General features: G+C 38.1%; 1 protein-coding gene across 4 annotated transcripts in view; it reads left to right on the forward strand.

The window, feature by feature from the left end:
• The window catches only part of gabrg2 (gamma-aminobutyric acid type A receptor subunit gamma2), a 63085-nt gene that overhangs the window by 25816 nt on the left and 18208 nt on the right, over positions 1-19061 (forward strand). For all 4 annotated transcript variants that reach the window (XM_075486702.1, XM_075486703.1, XM_075486704.1 and 1 more), the window contains exon 6: positions 2393-2530. In XM_075486702.1, coding sequence (XP_075342817.1) covers positions 2393-2530 — 138 coding nt within the window. The remainder of the gene's footprint in view (positions 1-2392; positions 2531-19061) is intronic.

A 19061-nucleotide genomic window follows, 5' to 3' on the forward strand; every position in this document is an offset into this window, starting at 1 on the left:
AGTTTGTCATAAAATGATTCCTTAATGAAATGGTTTATTTGCATGTAAGCTGACTCTGTAGTTATGATTTGCTCTAAAATCAAACACACTAAACCTTATTTTGAACAGTGAGGCCCCCAATGGGATATATGTCACAGTCTTTAAAAACATTGGGCCTCATGCAACAACCATCCGTACGAACAGATTTGTTCTAAAGTCGTGCATACGAATGATTTAAGAAAATTTGCGCATTCACCAATTTTTTTTGTATTTTACGTTTTCTTTCAGGTACGAACAGAATTTACGAGTGATCCAGAGCTGTCGTAGAAGTTTCCTAAAATAGTCAGCTGTTATTCGAATCAAGTTTGCTTGATTAATGGATTGTATATTTAATTACTTTGAAGCAATCATAAATGAATACATTATACCCCATAATGATGCTGACATTATTCTGTTTGACTTAAATTATGCACTAATTGAAGGTTAATTTGACTCAGTATATAACAAGGTCAATGAGAAGTGTCACCAGCGGCTGACTTGCTACTTTTGGATGCCTTAGTGCGTCAGGCTCTTGGAAGAGACCGTGTACATATCCTTGCGGAGACAGACGATTAAGATTTCCAAGGACTATGCTGCTACAAATATGCCGCTTGCTAGAGCCACAACTCCAGAGAGAAACACGCGATCAAACCCAATTCCACCACACGCCCAGGTCCTCACCACCCTTGGATTTTTGGTCACTGGAACCTTTCAGAGGGAGATTGGAGACAGATCGGGGGTGTCCCAGTTCTGTGTGAGTCGTGCGCTCCCCTTGGTCAATCAATCAATCAATCTTTATTTATATAGCGCATTTCATACCACAGGCAACTCAATGAATGTGGTCATCAAAACTCTCATCAGTTTATCACCCATGGTACATCAAATTCCCATACAACACTGTCCAACAAGTACAAATTAAGAGGGACTATCATGCCGTGGCTGGACTGCCAATCATAATCGGAGCTTGAGACACATATATGCATCAAAGCACTCGTCCCGTTATGGAGCGCACTGAGCTGAAGGCCAGGTGGGTGTGTCTCGATACAGCGGGGGGCAAACTGCTCTATAGCCCAGAGAAGGCATGCCAGATTTGTGCAATATTTACATGAACGAGGGTCTCCCACTACCTTAAGCCTGATTTACAGGCTACAGAGAGCCACGGAGCTCTCCGTGGACGGAAACCGTCCCGGAGACGCTCTCCGTCGCTTGCTTGCGTCGGCCAAAATTCCTATCTATCAGTCGAGGAGACGGAGACTCGCGGAGACCGCAAGGGTTGTGATTGGTCGGCTAACAACATAATTTCCGTAATCACTTTTCCGGTTTAGCTCCTTCCTCTTACAACAACAACACCGCCATTTTTGAAAGAGTTTACTGTGTGCCGGTCAACATTTGGTCATAATTATTTGCATTTCAATTTCAACAAGCTCCAACTCCAACAACAGTCTTTCTCTCTCGGTCGCCATCGTTCACTGTGAGGAGTGGAACGGAGCCGGAAGGTAAATAATCAATCAACGACTTTCACGACAGACGTCGCCAGATTGGGTCGTCTAACGTAGCGACGCCTACTGATCGGGAGGTGAATTGCCTTGCGTATCCGACATCCCGACGGAGAACTTTGAAAGGATTAATAGCCTATGCGTGACTACGGAGTCTGATTGGCCGATAGCTACGGAGTAGCATACCGAGGCCTCACATCAGCCCAGGCAGACAACATGCCAGAAGACCCCCCTCATGGACCGCTCCATCAAAGTGCCATCATAATAAGGCAACAACTGATTGCACAGCTTTTGTTGCAGTCATTGAGCGCCTGGCCATGACGAGACATTTTTTTTTTTTTTTGTTAAGCCATTTTCATATCAAACCATTTCTTCTTTATTTCAGTGACATGCGAACTACAGGTGACACGGAATAAACAACACTCCTAATTGCTTCCCATTTCTTCGATTTAGCAGGTCCCATTATTCCACTGCTGACACTGCTAAAAATGATAGATTTTCCTTTTTGGATCTCTGAAAGCAGAGCCAAAAAGTTGTTCTTTTTGCGCCTTGATGCCATTCTCACGACTCAACACTCAACACTCAACACTTCCTGGCACAGGAGATAGGAGGCGTAGCCTTATATGGTATAATTTTGGGCGTGGAGTATGCAAATCTACTATCCTCATGCACATGCACTTAAATACGCACGGGTGGCATTCATAATTTACGCAGGTCGTTTACACACTTGAGCGTTTGTTGAATCTGACATGGCGTGTTCGTACGAGACCTTACAAAAAAGTGAGAGAAATTTAGAACAGAAATACAAAAATGTTCTTGCATTTTTGCAGAGACTTGCTGCTCCTCCATGAGAATCTTACTGTTCTCTCTTCATTCAGATGGCTACCCCAGGGAGGAGATTGTGTACAAGTGGAAAAGGAGCTCAGTAGAGGTTGGGGACATCCGCTCATGGAGGCTCTACCAGTTCTCCTTTGTGGGCCTGAGGAACACCTCCGAGATAGTTCGAACCGTCTCAGGTAAGACAACAGCCTATTCTTTTTCCCATCAAAAAGAACACATTGTCTTTATTCAGTAAGAGTTGAATGAATTTCTTATTTCTTTGCCAGCTACACCGCTTTGAAATTGAACTGTTGCAATGTCTACACCATGGGGTTGAAAAACAAAGGGATCTCTATTCCTGCTACCTGACACAGCTTTCATGTTGAGCTTGATGTATTTACTATCATGCATCATCATGCAGATAGATCTCACTGTGATTCTTATGCCCACGCCTGCATGCTAATCTATACCAAACACTAAATATATTAAGTTAAAGACTCTTGCTATCTGACTCCATCAAAACTGCCACGCATCTTCCTTTACTGCTGAACCATAGACTAATCTGGTTTGTACCTGTTGCTATGGGTTACAGCAGATTGAGAAACAGAGACATGATCCATTTTGTTTCTTATTCACTTTTAGCTCCCACTGCCTTGTCTTTTCTCGCCTACATCTCTTTCCGGAGTCCACTGTTCTTCCTGCATTTTCCACTAAAACGGGTGGAGGAATTCTTCAGACTTTTCTTTTCCATATTTGCTCACACTAGGAAGGAAAATGTACACCATTGCAGTGTTTTTTTAATGGTGTAGTGACTGGATTCTACTCAGATAAGAAGCAAGAATATGGATGTTTGCTGGAAAGAAAATGGCAGCCTTCCCATATATTGCAACTTTGGAAATATACTTGTAAAAATGCTTCCCACTAACAATGTCAGAGTAACAGTGTTTTCTTTTAAACCTTAGCTCAGTCCTTTTTGTAATGAAATATTAAATCAGTTCAAGTGCCTATTTTCAGCTATCAAATCATTAGGGTCCTCATTTGTGCCACTGTTTGGCGATACTACGTGTTCTATCTTCTCTTTATAAAGCACATTACTTCACTTTGAATTACCTTTGTACCAAAAAAACAACAACACACTATTACACTACACTACTACATTGCAGGAAACCTCTCCTTTTTGGACATGACCTTAAATTTACTGCCAACAATAAATAAGTTGAACTGCCCGAAGATGTTGGAACTCTCTTTTTTCTGATATGAAGTTAAATTCAACATTGAAGTTTATTTGTATTGCTTGGGAGTGTTTTCTGGAGATGTAAAAGTGTTTTATTTATTTTTTTAATGACAAATAAAACTGTTACGAAACACCAATAACTAGGGCTGTAGCGATACACTAATCTCACGATACGATATGATACACGATATTCAGCCAAAGATACGATTCTATACAATTCTATACGATTCAATACACTTACATCATTTTCTGGGGGGAAAAAAGGGACAGTGTGATTTGACATGAATTGTCGCTGATTGGACTGGTGGTCCAAACTTTGAACCGGAAGGACAACACAGCCAGACATACAGAAACAAACGAACATGTCACAAACGTGAGAGCTATGCGCTTTATATAACATTTTTATGAACTAATTTATCACTGTGGCATTGTATTGTATTACCCTAATTTTCTGTGTTTTCACTAATTGTAACGTCTGACTTTTCAATAAAGTTTGCTTTAAAAAAAAAAAAAAGATTTAAAAAAATTAATTAATTAATTAATCGATACTCACGGCTGAAAAATCGGGAAAATCGGTAAACAAAATATCGATATATATCGCTGTATCGATAAAATTGCTCAGCCCTACCAATAACCAACAGATTTTTGTTGTTTTTTCTAATGACAGTACAGCTCTTATTAAGTTCCATAGTTACATCAATGACAATGGTTTTTTTTTTAATCCATAAATATTATGCAGGAACTTGCATGCAATCCTAAGGAGCATCAAATGAAAGAACCCCATTCATCCAGCCATTCTGTTATTTGAAACAGCTAAACAGAGGGTCAGTGCAACATGAGACGTGTACACACTCGTATGCACACAAAGAGACAGATTATTTTGCTTTATATGGCTCATGGGTGTTGCAACAGCAATTGCTTGAATCGCAGTGCTGCAGGTGGATTATAAAAGTAAAAACTACTTGCAATTTTTATTTTGTCGGTTTGGTCAAAGCAATTTTCAAGTGACAGCATGAAAAGGGAATTTGTGTAAGAGGATGAGCAGTACTGAAGAATTTGCAGAGTTCCTCAGATTCTCTCTCTCTCTTTGATCTGGTTTGTTATTTCCACAAACCGCCATCTGCTCTCTTGTCAGAGCGGAGAACCTCAACTGGTGGCTGTGAGACCTCTTGTCTCATTTTGAAGTCAGTTTGGGAGGTGACCTGCTTCAAGATTTGTGAACACAACATCTGTCTCAAAGAACAGTCAGTCAGGGCATCATAAATACGATGTCATCTTAAGTACTCACTATGCATTGAAGAATGCTCCTGGAATTATAGGACCATGTTACTTATGTTTTATCACTGTTGGGGTTGTCACAGTAACTGGAAATGTGTTACAATGTTTGTGGCGTGGATAGACCAACTCAACTGGATGCCAAGCATCCGCCTCTGCTGAAATGTTCATATCATTTCTTCTTTCATGATTCAATGCATATGTTCTGAATGTTGAATAAATGCTAAATAAAATCAATAGTATTAAATCTTGACATTGGACATCAAGCGACAGAGCTTGCTGGCTGGACGCTGGATGGAACATGCTGAGAATCTGTCCCGTCCTGCTCTTTGTTGCTTGTTAGTCTCCTAGCTCCATCCACCCACCCTCCATCTGTCTCTCTGGGTTCAGTGCAGGGTCTCTCAAGATGCATGCATTGGAAAATGACCCGTTCCTCTTCGTCCACCACAGCAGGTCGTTCGTTACCTATGTCTGTTGCCTTTGTGAGAGGAGCTCCCCGTGGTCAAAGCACCATTCTAATCCTTGTGTTCTAATCCCTCTGTTCTACTCTGAGGGCTCAACAGACTTTATGTCAGTGTGCCTGTGGAGATCTGGTGCAGATCCCTGTCCAATGACCCCCGGTCCCAGTCTGCCCTAAGGAAAAGGTTAAAGTCTTGGAAATAATTGGAATTGAGTGGTGTGAGGAGCTTACTGTGATCTCCCTTATAGAAAGAAGTGGGGGAAATGTTAAGGGTAAAGGTCTGTTTGGTCAACTTAAGTGAACCATACACTAGGGTTAGGTAAAGGTAAGAATCATCGAAGAAGAGTAAGACCAAGAGTAAGTTCTTCGAGATTCACATCATTTCTTAAAGTATTTATTTATACATCACAACTTATATTGTCATCACAAAATTTGACAATGCTCTCGCATGTTTTCCTAATATTATGCAGCCTTACAGCGATTATGGAGACTTATGGAGATGTTGACATCTTCATTATGACTCTGACGTATTTTATGGCCTTCCATGTCTTTAATTATTTTCCTTTTATTTAATTATTGACATGTATTTCTCTAACATTTCCCCTTAACATCTTCTCTCCTATGCATTTCCCATTTAGCCCATTGAATTATGTTTCCCTTTTACATCTTCGTTGTAAATTTCTGTAAGCATTTCTGCTTTAGTATGCAAATGAAGTGGGCTGTCTTTCAGAGAAATTTTTTATGGCTCCTCATCTATTGGTTGATATTCTGAGTGCAGAGATCCTCTTTACAAAGTGGTGCCAGTTTTTTGTCCTGGCAGTTTATACTGTTGTCAGTTTCATTTGCTCTTTTTAAAACATCCTTCGTATTTGATTTAGAGTAATATGCTGAATCTGTAAAATGTAGTTAAAATAGGTAAGATGGGGCAGTGATTGTCTGATCCAGATACTGATGCTTGACTGAAAAATAAATAAATAACCAAAGCCATTTTGTTAGACAAGATAATTTCTCCTCGGCTAAATGTCTTATATTTACAATGGCAGAAAAAAAGATAATCATATGTGGTGCATTATTATATATAAAAAAAAAAGTATTTATTTGTCAAAGCTTTTTATAAAGGCTATGTCTGTTTTTATTTAGTTTCTCTTCCCTTCCTTAGTGTCCAAAGGCTTTGTGTCTAAACATGTCATTTCACATCAGGGCTGGCTGGACTGCCTGCAAGCCTATACCTGCGATTCACAAACACAGAAACAAGCATCTGCACATTCACAAACACACACTTGCAAGCCTAGAATTACTCCCAAAAAATTACAAGCAAGGACAAAAGTATTCAGTATAGAGAAAAGCGAAGAGATAAAGAGGATTTAAATGTTGGACAACTGAGGCACGAGATATGCAGCTGATGATGTTAAACTCGAAAAATAAACCCCTCGGTTACTGGGTTAAGCTATATTCTCTCACCCGTCTGCCAGGGATGATCAGAAACATTATAATATAGACAAACCAAGTGAGAAAGGAAAGCTGCAGAAAGAGGAAACACAAGTGAAAGCAGGGAGGGATGAAATAGAATCCATGATATGCATATCTATGAAGGTCAGATTCATGTATTGTGGAGGGGTGAGTGAAAGATTTGGATTTTTTTCATATTTTTTATATCTCTGTAACAAAAAACAAAAAACACATCTTGCAAGCTATTCAACCTATTCTAAACATATGACTTTTTAGAGCTTTGATGTAGTTCCACTCAAAATGTATCTGTTTTGCCGTGTGATCAGGTATTATACACACAATCTTTGTGGTGACTTTTTACATTCTCAGAAGTTGACTAAACTAATAGCGCCTTTACAATAGATTGTGCATTTTGGGAGACCAATTAACATCCAACAACAACAGTGTGGGTGCATTAAGACATTACAGATACAGGAGCTAAATAGATTAAATGGAGTTAAAGGAAGATGTACTATGGGAGAACCAGGAGGAACATGTGATTTGTTGTTATCTATAAAAGTGTTTGGCCTGTTCCACTGAGGGATGTAGTCAGAATGGTGCATAGACATTAACTGTGGTCTTCTACATTAGGGGGATGAATTAGCACAAAAAAAGCATCACTTAAATGAACAAGAGGCTTTTCCCTCTAAGCATAAATGGGGAATCAATGCCATTTGCTGTCTTTCTCTGTTTGCTTCGCAACTAGTATCAGTTTCCTCAGCAGTGAACTATGGGATGGTTTGGACACGATGTAGTTAATAATCTGTCCTTTTAACTGAGCACAAATGTACCCTCTGTGCATCTGCCAGCCTATCTGTCTGTGTGTGTTTGACAGTATGAGTGCTCCGGACTGTGCCTGTGTCCATGAATTATTGCATGTTTTAATGTCCATTTGCGTGCATGCACATTTCAGTGTGTGCATTCCACTGGATATGAGCCTTTTTTTCTGTATTGGAAGCTATTCTTAGAGTGACCTTCCAAAAGCCGTGCCACACAGCCCTGTTGTCTGTGTGCAGCTGCCTATGTGATTCAGCTGAGAAGAGAAAGCCCAGGGACACATCAGTGGCCGTTTACTGAGCTGCTGCGTCTCTACATGATTCTTTGATGGGGCAAATCTGGAGGCACTGCGGCTGAAAAAACAAGCATGCACAAAGTATATGTCTATAAATGCACTCAAGTAAGCACAGTCACCCTGTGAGATACTAGAATTTCCTCCACATAGCATTGCAAAGTGCACCGTTGTTCTATCTTTGGTCCCATAGTGCAGTAAATAAGGACCTAAACAACAATTTTTCAAATATACAAACATGCTCACACACACACACACACACACACACACACACACAACTAGAAAAGCTGATACTGATGCAGTTCTGCTGCAAAACAACCATTCAGTCCTGAATATGGTGCTCTCACAATAGCATTGTTCATTCATTTCCTACCCAGTTATTTATTTTTACGTGGTCATATATCATGTAAAGGCTTCCTGGTTGTAGAAGATATTTGTCACAGAATCTTAAGAAAGAATTTGAGCTATATGTCAGGAGTACACAACGTTTAGCTGGGTGTCAAGGCTGTATGTGTGCTTCCTGTTAGACTGCCAAACAGAAAAAAAAAGAAACTTTTTTTGAGGGTAATCCATTTAGAAAAGAGACAGGATAAAAAATTTGGCAATACCATCTTGGGGACAGAAAGGGTGTAAAATGGTAATGATCATGCCACATCCAAGTTAAACAACACGAATCCAAAGCAAATCAATGGGAACACGTTATCAAATTCCCTCCCAGTAAATGACGCCACAGAGACAGGAGTGTTTGTCACTGCTTGCCTAGCTTAATCAACAAAAGATGGAAGGAGACAAAAGCAATAACCAAAACGCCAATGATTTTTTTTTTTTTTATTGTTACTGAGATACGGAATCCCTGATCAAATAACATGCGTGAGCTCCAGCATATTGTGTGAAGTTATTTTACTTTCCAATGGATAAATCAACTTAATCCTCAGAATAATTTACAAAAAGTGAGAGCCAGCACTATGAGATCAAATAATATGTAAATACAAATGTAACTGCACCATGTTCAAACATTGCTCTATAGCTTTACTGTATGTCTGCTGTGAGGTTCATGTCATGAACAGTGACATGATTATGCTTGTGTTGAATTTTCTCACAGGGTAGAGTTGAAAATGCCAGTCGAACTGACAAGGATAGAAGTTACATATGATATCCACTCTTGTTACTGAAACAAAGCAATTTTAATTCCAGTTTGTTATGTTAATTTTTGCCCCTGTTACAGGGTGAAGTCCCATCAGTTTAGGCTGAATCTGAACTAATAAAAAAATTATATTTAAGTTTATACATCCTTTTTTTTTTTTACTTTTTATTATTTATTTTTTCCACCAACAAGCTTAGCCAGTGAATTGAACTTTTGTTGAGCAACTATTTGTGTTAGTAGTCAGGTTGTCAGTTGCTCTACTATATTGGTTTAAGGGTATCGGTAGCAGATCAGTCATGGTTAAATATACAATATCAATCTTAATATATCCGTGAAAAACTTGCATCAATGTTGTGCAAGTTCACACTTGACAAGAATTAGTTCAAAGTTCAGTTCAGATTGAATAAATCTGAACAAGTTAATGTATACAGTTGACCATTTCAAATGATGTACTAGGTTTACATTCCCAAAGTGAAGTAGTTCACGTTCATGTCTCATTTTTATGACCTCCTCTGAACTCTCCTCCTTAAATGGACAGTACTTAGTGTTATGGAGTGCTATGGAGTGCATGTAAACGGTCCCTAAGGCCATCTGAGCAGATTCAGGCACAGCTCTGCATTTATCTATTTCATTCATAATCATTAAGATACTCGAAAGCAAACAGTGATAACAAGTGAAAGATTGATTTTAGTGCATAGCCTACTTTGTTTGATCATTTTCACACGACTGAAATCATGTTAGTCAGCAGAGTCCCTATGACAAACGCTTCAGTCTTACTATAAACATCATACTTACTTAAGGTAACTTCAGCAAAAGGAGCACGACGTCAGATTAAATGATGCTTAGCGGCAGTGCAGGACACAGGTGAGGACAGAGGCTGTGGGTACCAAGGCCAAAACAAAAGTTCAACTTACATTACAGCTACTCTCCTTTGGCTCTATGTCAAGCAAAGTCATCTATTCCATTCTTTGGATTCAGCTGGCATTCCTCACTCTTTTTTCAGTCATTTATATCTCTCTTCTGAAACCTCCATTTGTGTTGATTTTTGTTTTGTAAGTTTCTGTCATGCTGTCTTCTGTGGGAACGTTGCTGCGTACTGTAGTTTTACTTGCTTTTATAACTAAACAAGTCTGTAATTATCCTAATGCAGTTGGATTAGTGGAATATACAGTATTTCTAACTGGTGCAAAATTTATTGCAAGGACTATGGCTTCCACCAGGGCATGCTCTTGCGGAATGTGTGCTGGTACAATTTAGCACGACCCATTAATTGTCAACAAGAACCTTCAGTGGTGAGAGAGACAGCTGTGCCCACTTCATGTTCGCCGGTTGAAAACGGCTTTGTTCTGTTCAGAATTTCCCAAAAAAATATGAGCGCCACTTATGAACGTGTTAAGAATATTTTAACATCTTCATGTGCAGCAATTAGCATGGTTCCATGTACAGTTGAGTTGTGTGGGGGGGGGGCAGATTTTTCCTGGATGCATTAGCATCTTTATCTATGAGTTTCATCTCTACATTTTCTTGTTTTTGTGATACAGTTTGTTCTGATCTTAAATGGCTGATTATGTTATTTTTGCAACTTAATATTATGATATAGTCGATATACATCAACTCATATAACCATTTAGGATAGCACTCTTTTTCTTTACTTCCCCATCATCATTTTAATAGAGGTAAGACAGTAATATTCTGTCAAAATACATTTTAATTTACCTACTTTTTGCTGTAGTATGTAGTTCACACAAGTAATTTACCTTCAAATACCTTCATATTAAAGTGTTTAAGCGAACATGAGAGAAAATAAGGAATTTCTATTTCTATTCTAGTTAACAACTTACTAAAAACTATTCTTGACTTTATGTCATATATGAAAACAGTAATTTAACCACAGTGAAAATATGAGGTTTAGCACTTCTTAAATTCAGGGACCTAAAAAGACTCAACAACCTGATAAGGAAGGCTGGTTCTGTTCTGGGGACGACTGTGGAACCTCTGGAGACAATAATGCAAAGAAGGATTTTGCATAAAATCAAGAGAATTATGGACAACCCTGAACATCCTCTCCATGAGACTGTTATCGGAAAACAGAGTCTCTTCAGTCAAAGGCTTCTTCAGTTAGGATGCAAAACGGACCGCTACAGGAAATCTTTCCTGCCCACAGCCATCAGCATCTATAATAACTCCTTGATTTAATTGAGTTACATCAACATTTAATTTCCCTCTGGGATACATAAAGTATTTTTGAATTTGAATTTGAATTGAATTGGAAAATGTGAAAAAGTGCTGAAACAATCCATTAGCCATGGTGTGATTCTACTGGTATAATAGATGTTTCCTCTAATCTCCCTCTCTAGCTCTCAGCAAGGTCTCCCATAGCTTCTAGGTGATAGCTGTGATGGGCATTAGTGGGAGGCAAAATGCTCTGACTCAGCCAAAATCTTTCTTTAGCGCAGTTAAATACCAATTTGCACTCTTCTCCATTTCCCCTTTCCATAGACATGTACACCTTAACCTGCCACATACATACTAAAAATATTTACATCTGCAAGTGTTGAACCCCCCCAACACACACACACCATTATTTTTTCAGTCTATTAAGATAGTAATTAACACCTGAAACTAGGGAATGCTGATAGGCCTTTTATATGAGATTGTTTTTGGTGTGTATCTATCGGGAACAAATTTAGAGAATGTGATTATTTTGGGGTATGTCAGCTTTTCAGTCTACTTGGTATTCTGTTATCTCCTTTACAAGGACAGACCATGAAACCAAATTATCTGCAATTTACTGAAATCATAACCTGATAACTTAAAGTAATATTCTGATTTTCAGTCTTTTTATTCCTTAAGTAGGGGGAAGTTAGTTTCTTTCCTGGGATTGACAGTGCTCAGAAAGCGAAAAGAAGCGAGGAGGATGCTGATGAGCAAGCAAAGCAAACAGCTACTCAGAACTGGGGACACCGGTAAATCAAAGGGGCACAATCTAGAAATAACTCAAATCTCTGCTGCTTTTGGTGGATTTTACACCACATCAGTTGCAATGTGTGTAACGTGGCCCATTTTGTAACTTTGCATTACATGGTCCATGTAACTGTCTGATGAAAAAGTAACCTGGTGTAAAAATCCTTAATACAGAGTTAGCTCAAGGTGCTTAGAAAATTTTGAGGTCTGAGTTGTTTTACATGGTGAAAACTTACTCCTTTGAATTTCCCCCATTAGGGGATGAATGAAGTATTTTTCTATTCTATTCTATTCTTTTTTTTTTTTTTAAATCTTTTTATTGAGAAAAAGAAACAAGAGTAGTGACAATGACTTATTGGCAAAGTTACATAAGATTTATCTTTTTCTTTTTTCTTTTTTTTTGAACACACAGAACACCCCCAACCTCCCACCCACCCACCCCGACTGGACCAAAATAAGAATAAGAATGATAAGAAGGTTTTAGTAACAGGTAACTATAAATAGATACACGTGCATACAATTAAGACACAAATAAATTAATAGGATTTCTATGAGGGATAGCATGACTACAGAGCTCTGCATGCCGGGGCCAAGTGTGCTATAGTGCGGGCTCAAGCCACAAGACTCTAAAGACTACTGACATCTTCTAGCTTAGTCTATCAGTGTGTTGGAAGTTCTTGAAGATTACTAAAGTATGACAGAATAGGTTCCCAGACTGACTGAAATTTGTCTGAGCCTCTTACTGCAAATTTAATCTTCTCCAAATGTAAAAATAACATAACATCTTTTAGCCATTGTGCTGCAGTGGGTGGGATATTTGATTTCCAATTAAATAATATTAGTCTTCGCGCATGCAAAGAAACAAATGCTGTGATGTTGAGTTGCTTCTTAGTCAATTAATTGACTAGTAAGTTCATTTCCTCATTTGGTACACCGAATAATGCAATCATTGCACAAGGTTGTAAAGTAACTCCAAGGACATTAGACAGTGCATCAAATATGGCAGACCAGTACCCAGATAGCTTATGGCAAGACCAAAACATACTATTCTATTCTATTCTATTCTATTCTATTCTATTCTATTCTATTCTATTCTCTATTGATCCTGGTCTGAAGAAAGGTTATCTTTATGCAACCATCATAAATTCTTTCTGATTCTCCAAAGTAAGAGTACTGAGGTTTCTGTCTACTGCAGGTCTCATAACTACTGATAAGTGCTTCACATCACCCTACTTATACTTTCAGTGTTTTGATATAAGAGTTCCTGTTTCTTCTTTTTAAGCTCCTTTAGTGACATTTTTCCAAAGTACAACTTTGGTTGCAACATGAGGCTCAGAGTGGTAACTAGGACACTGGAATGCATGGACAACAAAATTAAAGTAAATTAGTGAATTTTAAGTTCCTGTTTTTCTAATGAAATGCTTTGAGGCAGAGATGGAGGTCATGAGGTAACAGAGATGCATACCGGTAGTTTAAAAGGGATTCTGAACGTTTAAAGAAAAAGAAAAAAAAAAAAAAAAAGATTGATAGATTTAAAAAAGGATGCCGAGCCAATACCAAAAAGCTGTTGGGGGTGTTTGAGTCCATTTTTTCCTTCTTGATTTCTGCAGGTGCAGGTATCCTTCAAAAACATAACTGTCGCCATAAAATTCTAAACTGCAGAAAGGTCAGGCTTAATGGGTTAATGCAGTTGCTTTCAGATTTCATCAGTCTGATGGCATACTGGTGAAAAATGATTACACATGCTGTGCTTAATGTTAAAAAGTTGTTTTTTTGTTATGCTTTCAGCAATGTCGTTTATTCTGCTGAAAACACAACTGGCTTTACTGTTGCTGCTACTACTATTACTAATGCTTTCCCCACATCTGAGATTGGGACTGGTTTATAATTATATTTTCTTTTTCTTCTAATGCCATTATTTATAGTACTATTGCATTTGTGGTACATTGGTAATTCATCAGTTCAGGAGCAGTACTAACCACATTGTGCCTGTTTTCATTTGAAATCTCGTAAATCGATTTAGTCTACATTCCACCATAAAAACAACATAATATAAGTCTAGTAGCACTGCTCATGCAGTTAGAAAAAACAAATGTGTGTATGTATTGGTAGATGTGCATGCACTACTATTAAAAAAACATTTTTTTGGTCTTATCTTGCCACCCTGTTGAGATGAACAGAGCTGGTTTAGAACCGTAAAGCAGTTAACAGTTGATGCTACTCTGCGGAGCAATTGCTCCAAGCCGAGCCCTCATTTCTCAATAAACTTTTATGAAGGCTCATGCTAGAGCCCAGGATATTTGTAGCAGTCAGCTTATTAGCCTGCAACTCGGGGTTCAAGGTAATTAGCCATAAGGAAAGAGTTTTTGTGGACTACTACGTTCTGGTTGGGTAATGAATATCATGAGGGGATGAAAATCCCATGAAAACAGAATAAGCATTCTACCATGAAGTATTATCATAGGACATTACTGTATTCTACAGAAGAACTTACTATACAGCCTCTTCTCTGATGCCAAAGTAACTCTTCAACACCGATATTTTCATGTATATATTATAATATATCATAGTATATTATTATTAGAACGAAGCACACCATTTATCATCTGTACATATGATGCTAATACTGCCATAGGTAGTCGAATGCATCAAAGGTTTATTATGGGGTATTTTGATAAAGGCAGCAGTGAAATTATGTTTCAAGTTACTGAAGCTTAGACTCTCTTTACTAAGAGGATTAACCTTCCTTCACCCAAATGTGTAACCTTCAATTAATATGTGTGATGGGAAGCATTCTTGATATACATGTAAGATAACTGTAATCATGTGCTGTATAAACCTGTCCGTATTTGCTAATAAGGCTTACTTCACTTACTAATAAAATACTTAAAAATTCTTTATAATCACAATCATTTTTTGAGCAATACAGTCAGCATATTGAATAGAATTAATTAGATTTCAATGCTTAGAACCAGCCATTCAAAATCATTATCTGTAATGGCACAATTAAATGGGAACTGTTCGTCTTGTCTGAAACTGTTTGGCTGAGTTTGTCGATCCAATTTAGGTTTGACTTGTTTTAACAACAAAAGACAAGTAAACTTTAACATTTTTTTTGTTTTTGTTTTTTTCCCAAACAGCAAAGCCATTTTCCATTGTAAGTAATAACAGAAGCTCCTTTCCTTAGCATTTAGAGAATTTAAATTCTATTCTAGAATTCAAACAGCACTTACCATGGTTGCTACATGGATATGTAGGTTCCAGGTCATGTCATTCAATTAGGAACGCTTCTAAGCAAAACATACAATTCAGTTGAACCCATGGGCTCCTTTAAGCTGCTGCTTAGCATTCTGAAGATTAAAATAACCGATCCTCACGATGCAGGAAAGAGCGAGGCATTTTCAGTTTCCAAAATGTTTAAATGATCTAAAAAATATCAGTCATCTGAAATGGTGGAGGTCCAGTTGAGATATGGACCTGCAAAAAATGGTTCTAGAGAGAAATGCTTATAGGAAGAGTTGAAGAGTTAGTATGAATCAAAAAGAAAATGAGAAAAAAAACCTACATGTAGATTCAGTGGTCGACACAATTAACAAAAATGTTTGGTGAAACAGAGGCTGCAGAATTAAATATTAAATATAAAAGTAAATACAAATTAATTCAAGAAGCAAGGTTACTGAAAAAAAAAATGCTGACGATTAAACGAGGATGACTTCTGCAAAAGATTTTCACTCCTAAAGACTCCTCAAATTCGTAATGTAATACTGTGCCTTAAAAGGTGAACATGCAACAGTTTTTGTCCGTGGCCTTACTGCACACAAGAAATCTCAGGATTGTCACATAACTAAAGGTTTTTGCAAGAGGAGCGTGGTGACATTAAATGTTTACGAGGTTATTTGTTCCAAAATGGAGGTTGCTAATACAGAACTACTTTCTTTTCCTCCTTTTCTCAGTCTATAAAAGATGTAATTGAAGCTTTGTTTAAAACATAAAAAGAAATGTGTCATCTTTAACTTGCCTTTCACCTATAGCTTTTTGTCCATTGGGTCAGTTACAGTTTGCTTTAAGAAAGGAATTTTGAAAAGCTGTCCCTCTGCTTTTGTAAATCAACTGCAGGTGCTGATCACTTTCTCAGAGGTAATCTAGATTAAAATAATCTGTTCTAAAAAGTCTTTTTTTATATCCTCACTCCTTACTATGATCTGTGAAAATGCTAAGTACCATCTGCTGATAATAATGCTGGACAGAGGAACTTTAGCATTTGCTAAATTTAGGCAGTGGCGGAATTTTAAAAAAGCAGAATTTATTCAGTGTTCACTGTACTGCTCATTGTCATTGCTGTCTCTGTTTTCCTCAGGAAAAGGGTCACATAATAGGGACAAGAATCAGGGAATGATGCCTACCAAGTCAACATCCTTGTTTTCAAAGTGTCTTTTTTTTTTTGCCCAATTAGACTAAAATGCAGTATCTGAGTACTCAAAACCAAAGAACAAAGACAGGAAAAGCTCTGTATTTTATAAATGAAAACCTATTTATCTGGATGTACTCTTAATAGTCTTATCTAATTCAAAATCTATATTTGTACTTTTTCATTTTTGTCACCAGCATTGTTGTTTCTGCTGTAACTCATAACCTATAGGACAGAAATAAATAGAAAAACATCTCTGCTACGACATCACACTTTTCCCAGATTACTTGGGTTTATATTGAATTGCAGCTTATCTCGTTGTTTCGAAGAAGCACAAATGGGACGAATAAGTCAAGTCATCAGTGTTGTCGCTGTATAGTGAGGATTAATCCTGTCACCTGGCCAAACGATTACAGCCGAAGATAAGACCCGGGATAAAAAGAGGGGATATATTAAACATGGGAGGAGAGGAGCGCGGTGGTTTAATTTTAGAACTTCAAGCTCATCTAATGGGTGTGAACCGCATTTCTTCTCTGTGTGTGAATATGAAATAATGAAGCTTTTGTAGACAATGTAAGCTGGAAGAAAAAAAAAGAAAGGGAAACTGAGAGAGAAGCGGTTTGTGAATGTCTCGGTCGTGTTTTCAGTTGCATGATGTGGAAATAAACTTTCTCCTAAAATTCTGCTTTCTTTAGACAGAAATGAGACAATTTAGGTGATGATAGAAATCAATCAAGATTGTTGAGGTGGGCAGATGCATTAGTTTTGTTTTTTCCTAGAATGTGGGCAGGACAGGCAACTCTCCCAGTGATTGTGTGGTAATTACTTTGTGGGGATTTGATTAATTATAAATAAGTGTGTTAACATGGCAGAAAAAAGCATAATTAAAACAGGCCTATAATGTTGCAACTGCATTTTCCTCCAGCTTGGGGGCTTGTTTTTGTTTTAAGGAGGTCCTTCATTGAATTTAGGTATATAATCTTCATTACTTTGTGTTTAGATAAATCATTTCGAAAACAGAAAAAGAAGCCATTGTAGTATTCCAGCTTAGAAATATTGCTATACACAATTTGTTCACCCACTCACTGTCATAACCCTACAAACAGCCTTGCTCTCAATGCTGTGACAGCTATAAGTCTTTCAGAAAGAAGGATAATCATCTGTTCCCGTCACAGAAAACACAATGTTAACAACAAGGCAATCAAACTCCGTAGACTGCCGTTTGGTTTTTAATCATGCTGCTGTGTTGCCGCAGTTACTCACCGTGACAGTGCTGCTCCTCTTTTTTTTTTTTTTTTTTTTTTCCTGTGATGTCATCTTGCCAACCACCATTTGGTAGGAATAGCTGCAATAGCCTGTGGGGGCAAAATACAAAGCAATGGCGACTGGTTAATCACTCACACACAGCCTGTGGTAACGTCAGAGAAAGTGATGAGTTATATTCTGTTAGTGTTGTTGATCCTGGAAACAAGCTGTTAGCAAATCTTTTTTTTTTTTTTTGGTCACACACACACACACACACACATACACACATATATATGCACAATAACAGCCGCTGTCGCCTCTCATATACATGATCCCAGACGGGAGAGGAGATCTGTGAGACAGCCTGTCAGCAGCTCTGCAATGTATCTAGCTTGTCTACCTTCATTGGATGGCCAGCATGTGCCCCAGGTCTCCCCTGCCCATCCATATCCACAGGAATTTTCAGCCTGGCTGCCAGCAGAATGACACTTTCATATGACTTTTATTCTCCTGGTCAGAACTCCTGAATTTCCATGTTTCCCTGTCATGAACTCCTGTGGGGCTACTTTGTATTTTGTACAGCCAAACTTAGATCAGCAGCCCTTCTAGCAGCTTCAGCACTCATAATGCCATTCCAATAACTATTTTCTAATCATTCTGATCATAAATATACCTGATTGGTGTAGTGCTACAACAGCAGAGGATTCTTGCTGGAAGAATGCTCTCTGTCTCCTGCTTTGGCTGTGTGTGTGTCTTATTCTTTCTAATGTGTTGTCACTGCGGCTTTAAATAGTCATGCAACACTGTTTTCTGATGGATGATCATGTCCACCACGTTTTTATTGCTTTCTGTAGATTATATCAAGTCATAGTAAATCCCTTTAGCCAAGAAAATGTGTGATCCTAATAAAAATGCTTCAACCCGTATCTTTATACAAACAATGGTTTTCAGTTGTTGTTTATCTTTCACACAGCTAACATCAGCATTCTTCAATCATGAATTATAGAAAGAAAGGACTGGGTTGAATTGATTGCTCAGTAATTATGGCAATAAGATTGACAAAATTGGAAGTTTTTGTCACTAATAAACTGAGACAAAGAAACGCACCAACAGCCACATCGCTTCCCTCTATGGAGAGCTGTGGTTTCTGCAGAAATCAGCATGTGATGTGAATTATTACAAAGAAACTAAAACTGACTCTACCTGTAGACATGAGGTGAAGATACGCTTTGAGGGCTCGAGTAAGGGCACAAAGACTTGTATGCTTGACAGCCCAGCTGCACTCTGGAGGACTTTTTGTCTGGCTCTCACAGGCGTAAAGGAGCGAAGAGCATTGCCTGCAGGTTGAACATGTACAAAGTGCCTAAATGTCAAAACAGGAAAATTTGAAGTTGAATTCAAAGCAGCGTCATGGCTCCTCAGTTTTGTTTGTACTTATATT

This window comes from Odontesthes bonariensis, chromosome 16 (genome assembly GCF_027942865.1).
Source record: "Odontesthes bonariensis isolate fOdoBon6 chromosome 16, fOdoBon6.hap1, whole genome shotgun sequence".
Classification (NCBI taxonomy): Eukaryota; Metazoa; Chordata; class Actinopteri; order Atheriniformes; family Atherinopsidae; genus Odontesthes; species Odontesthes bonariensis.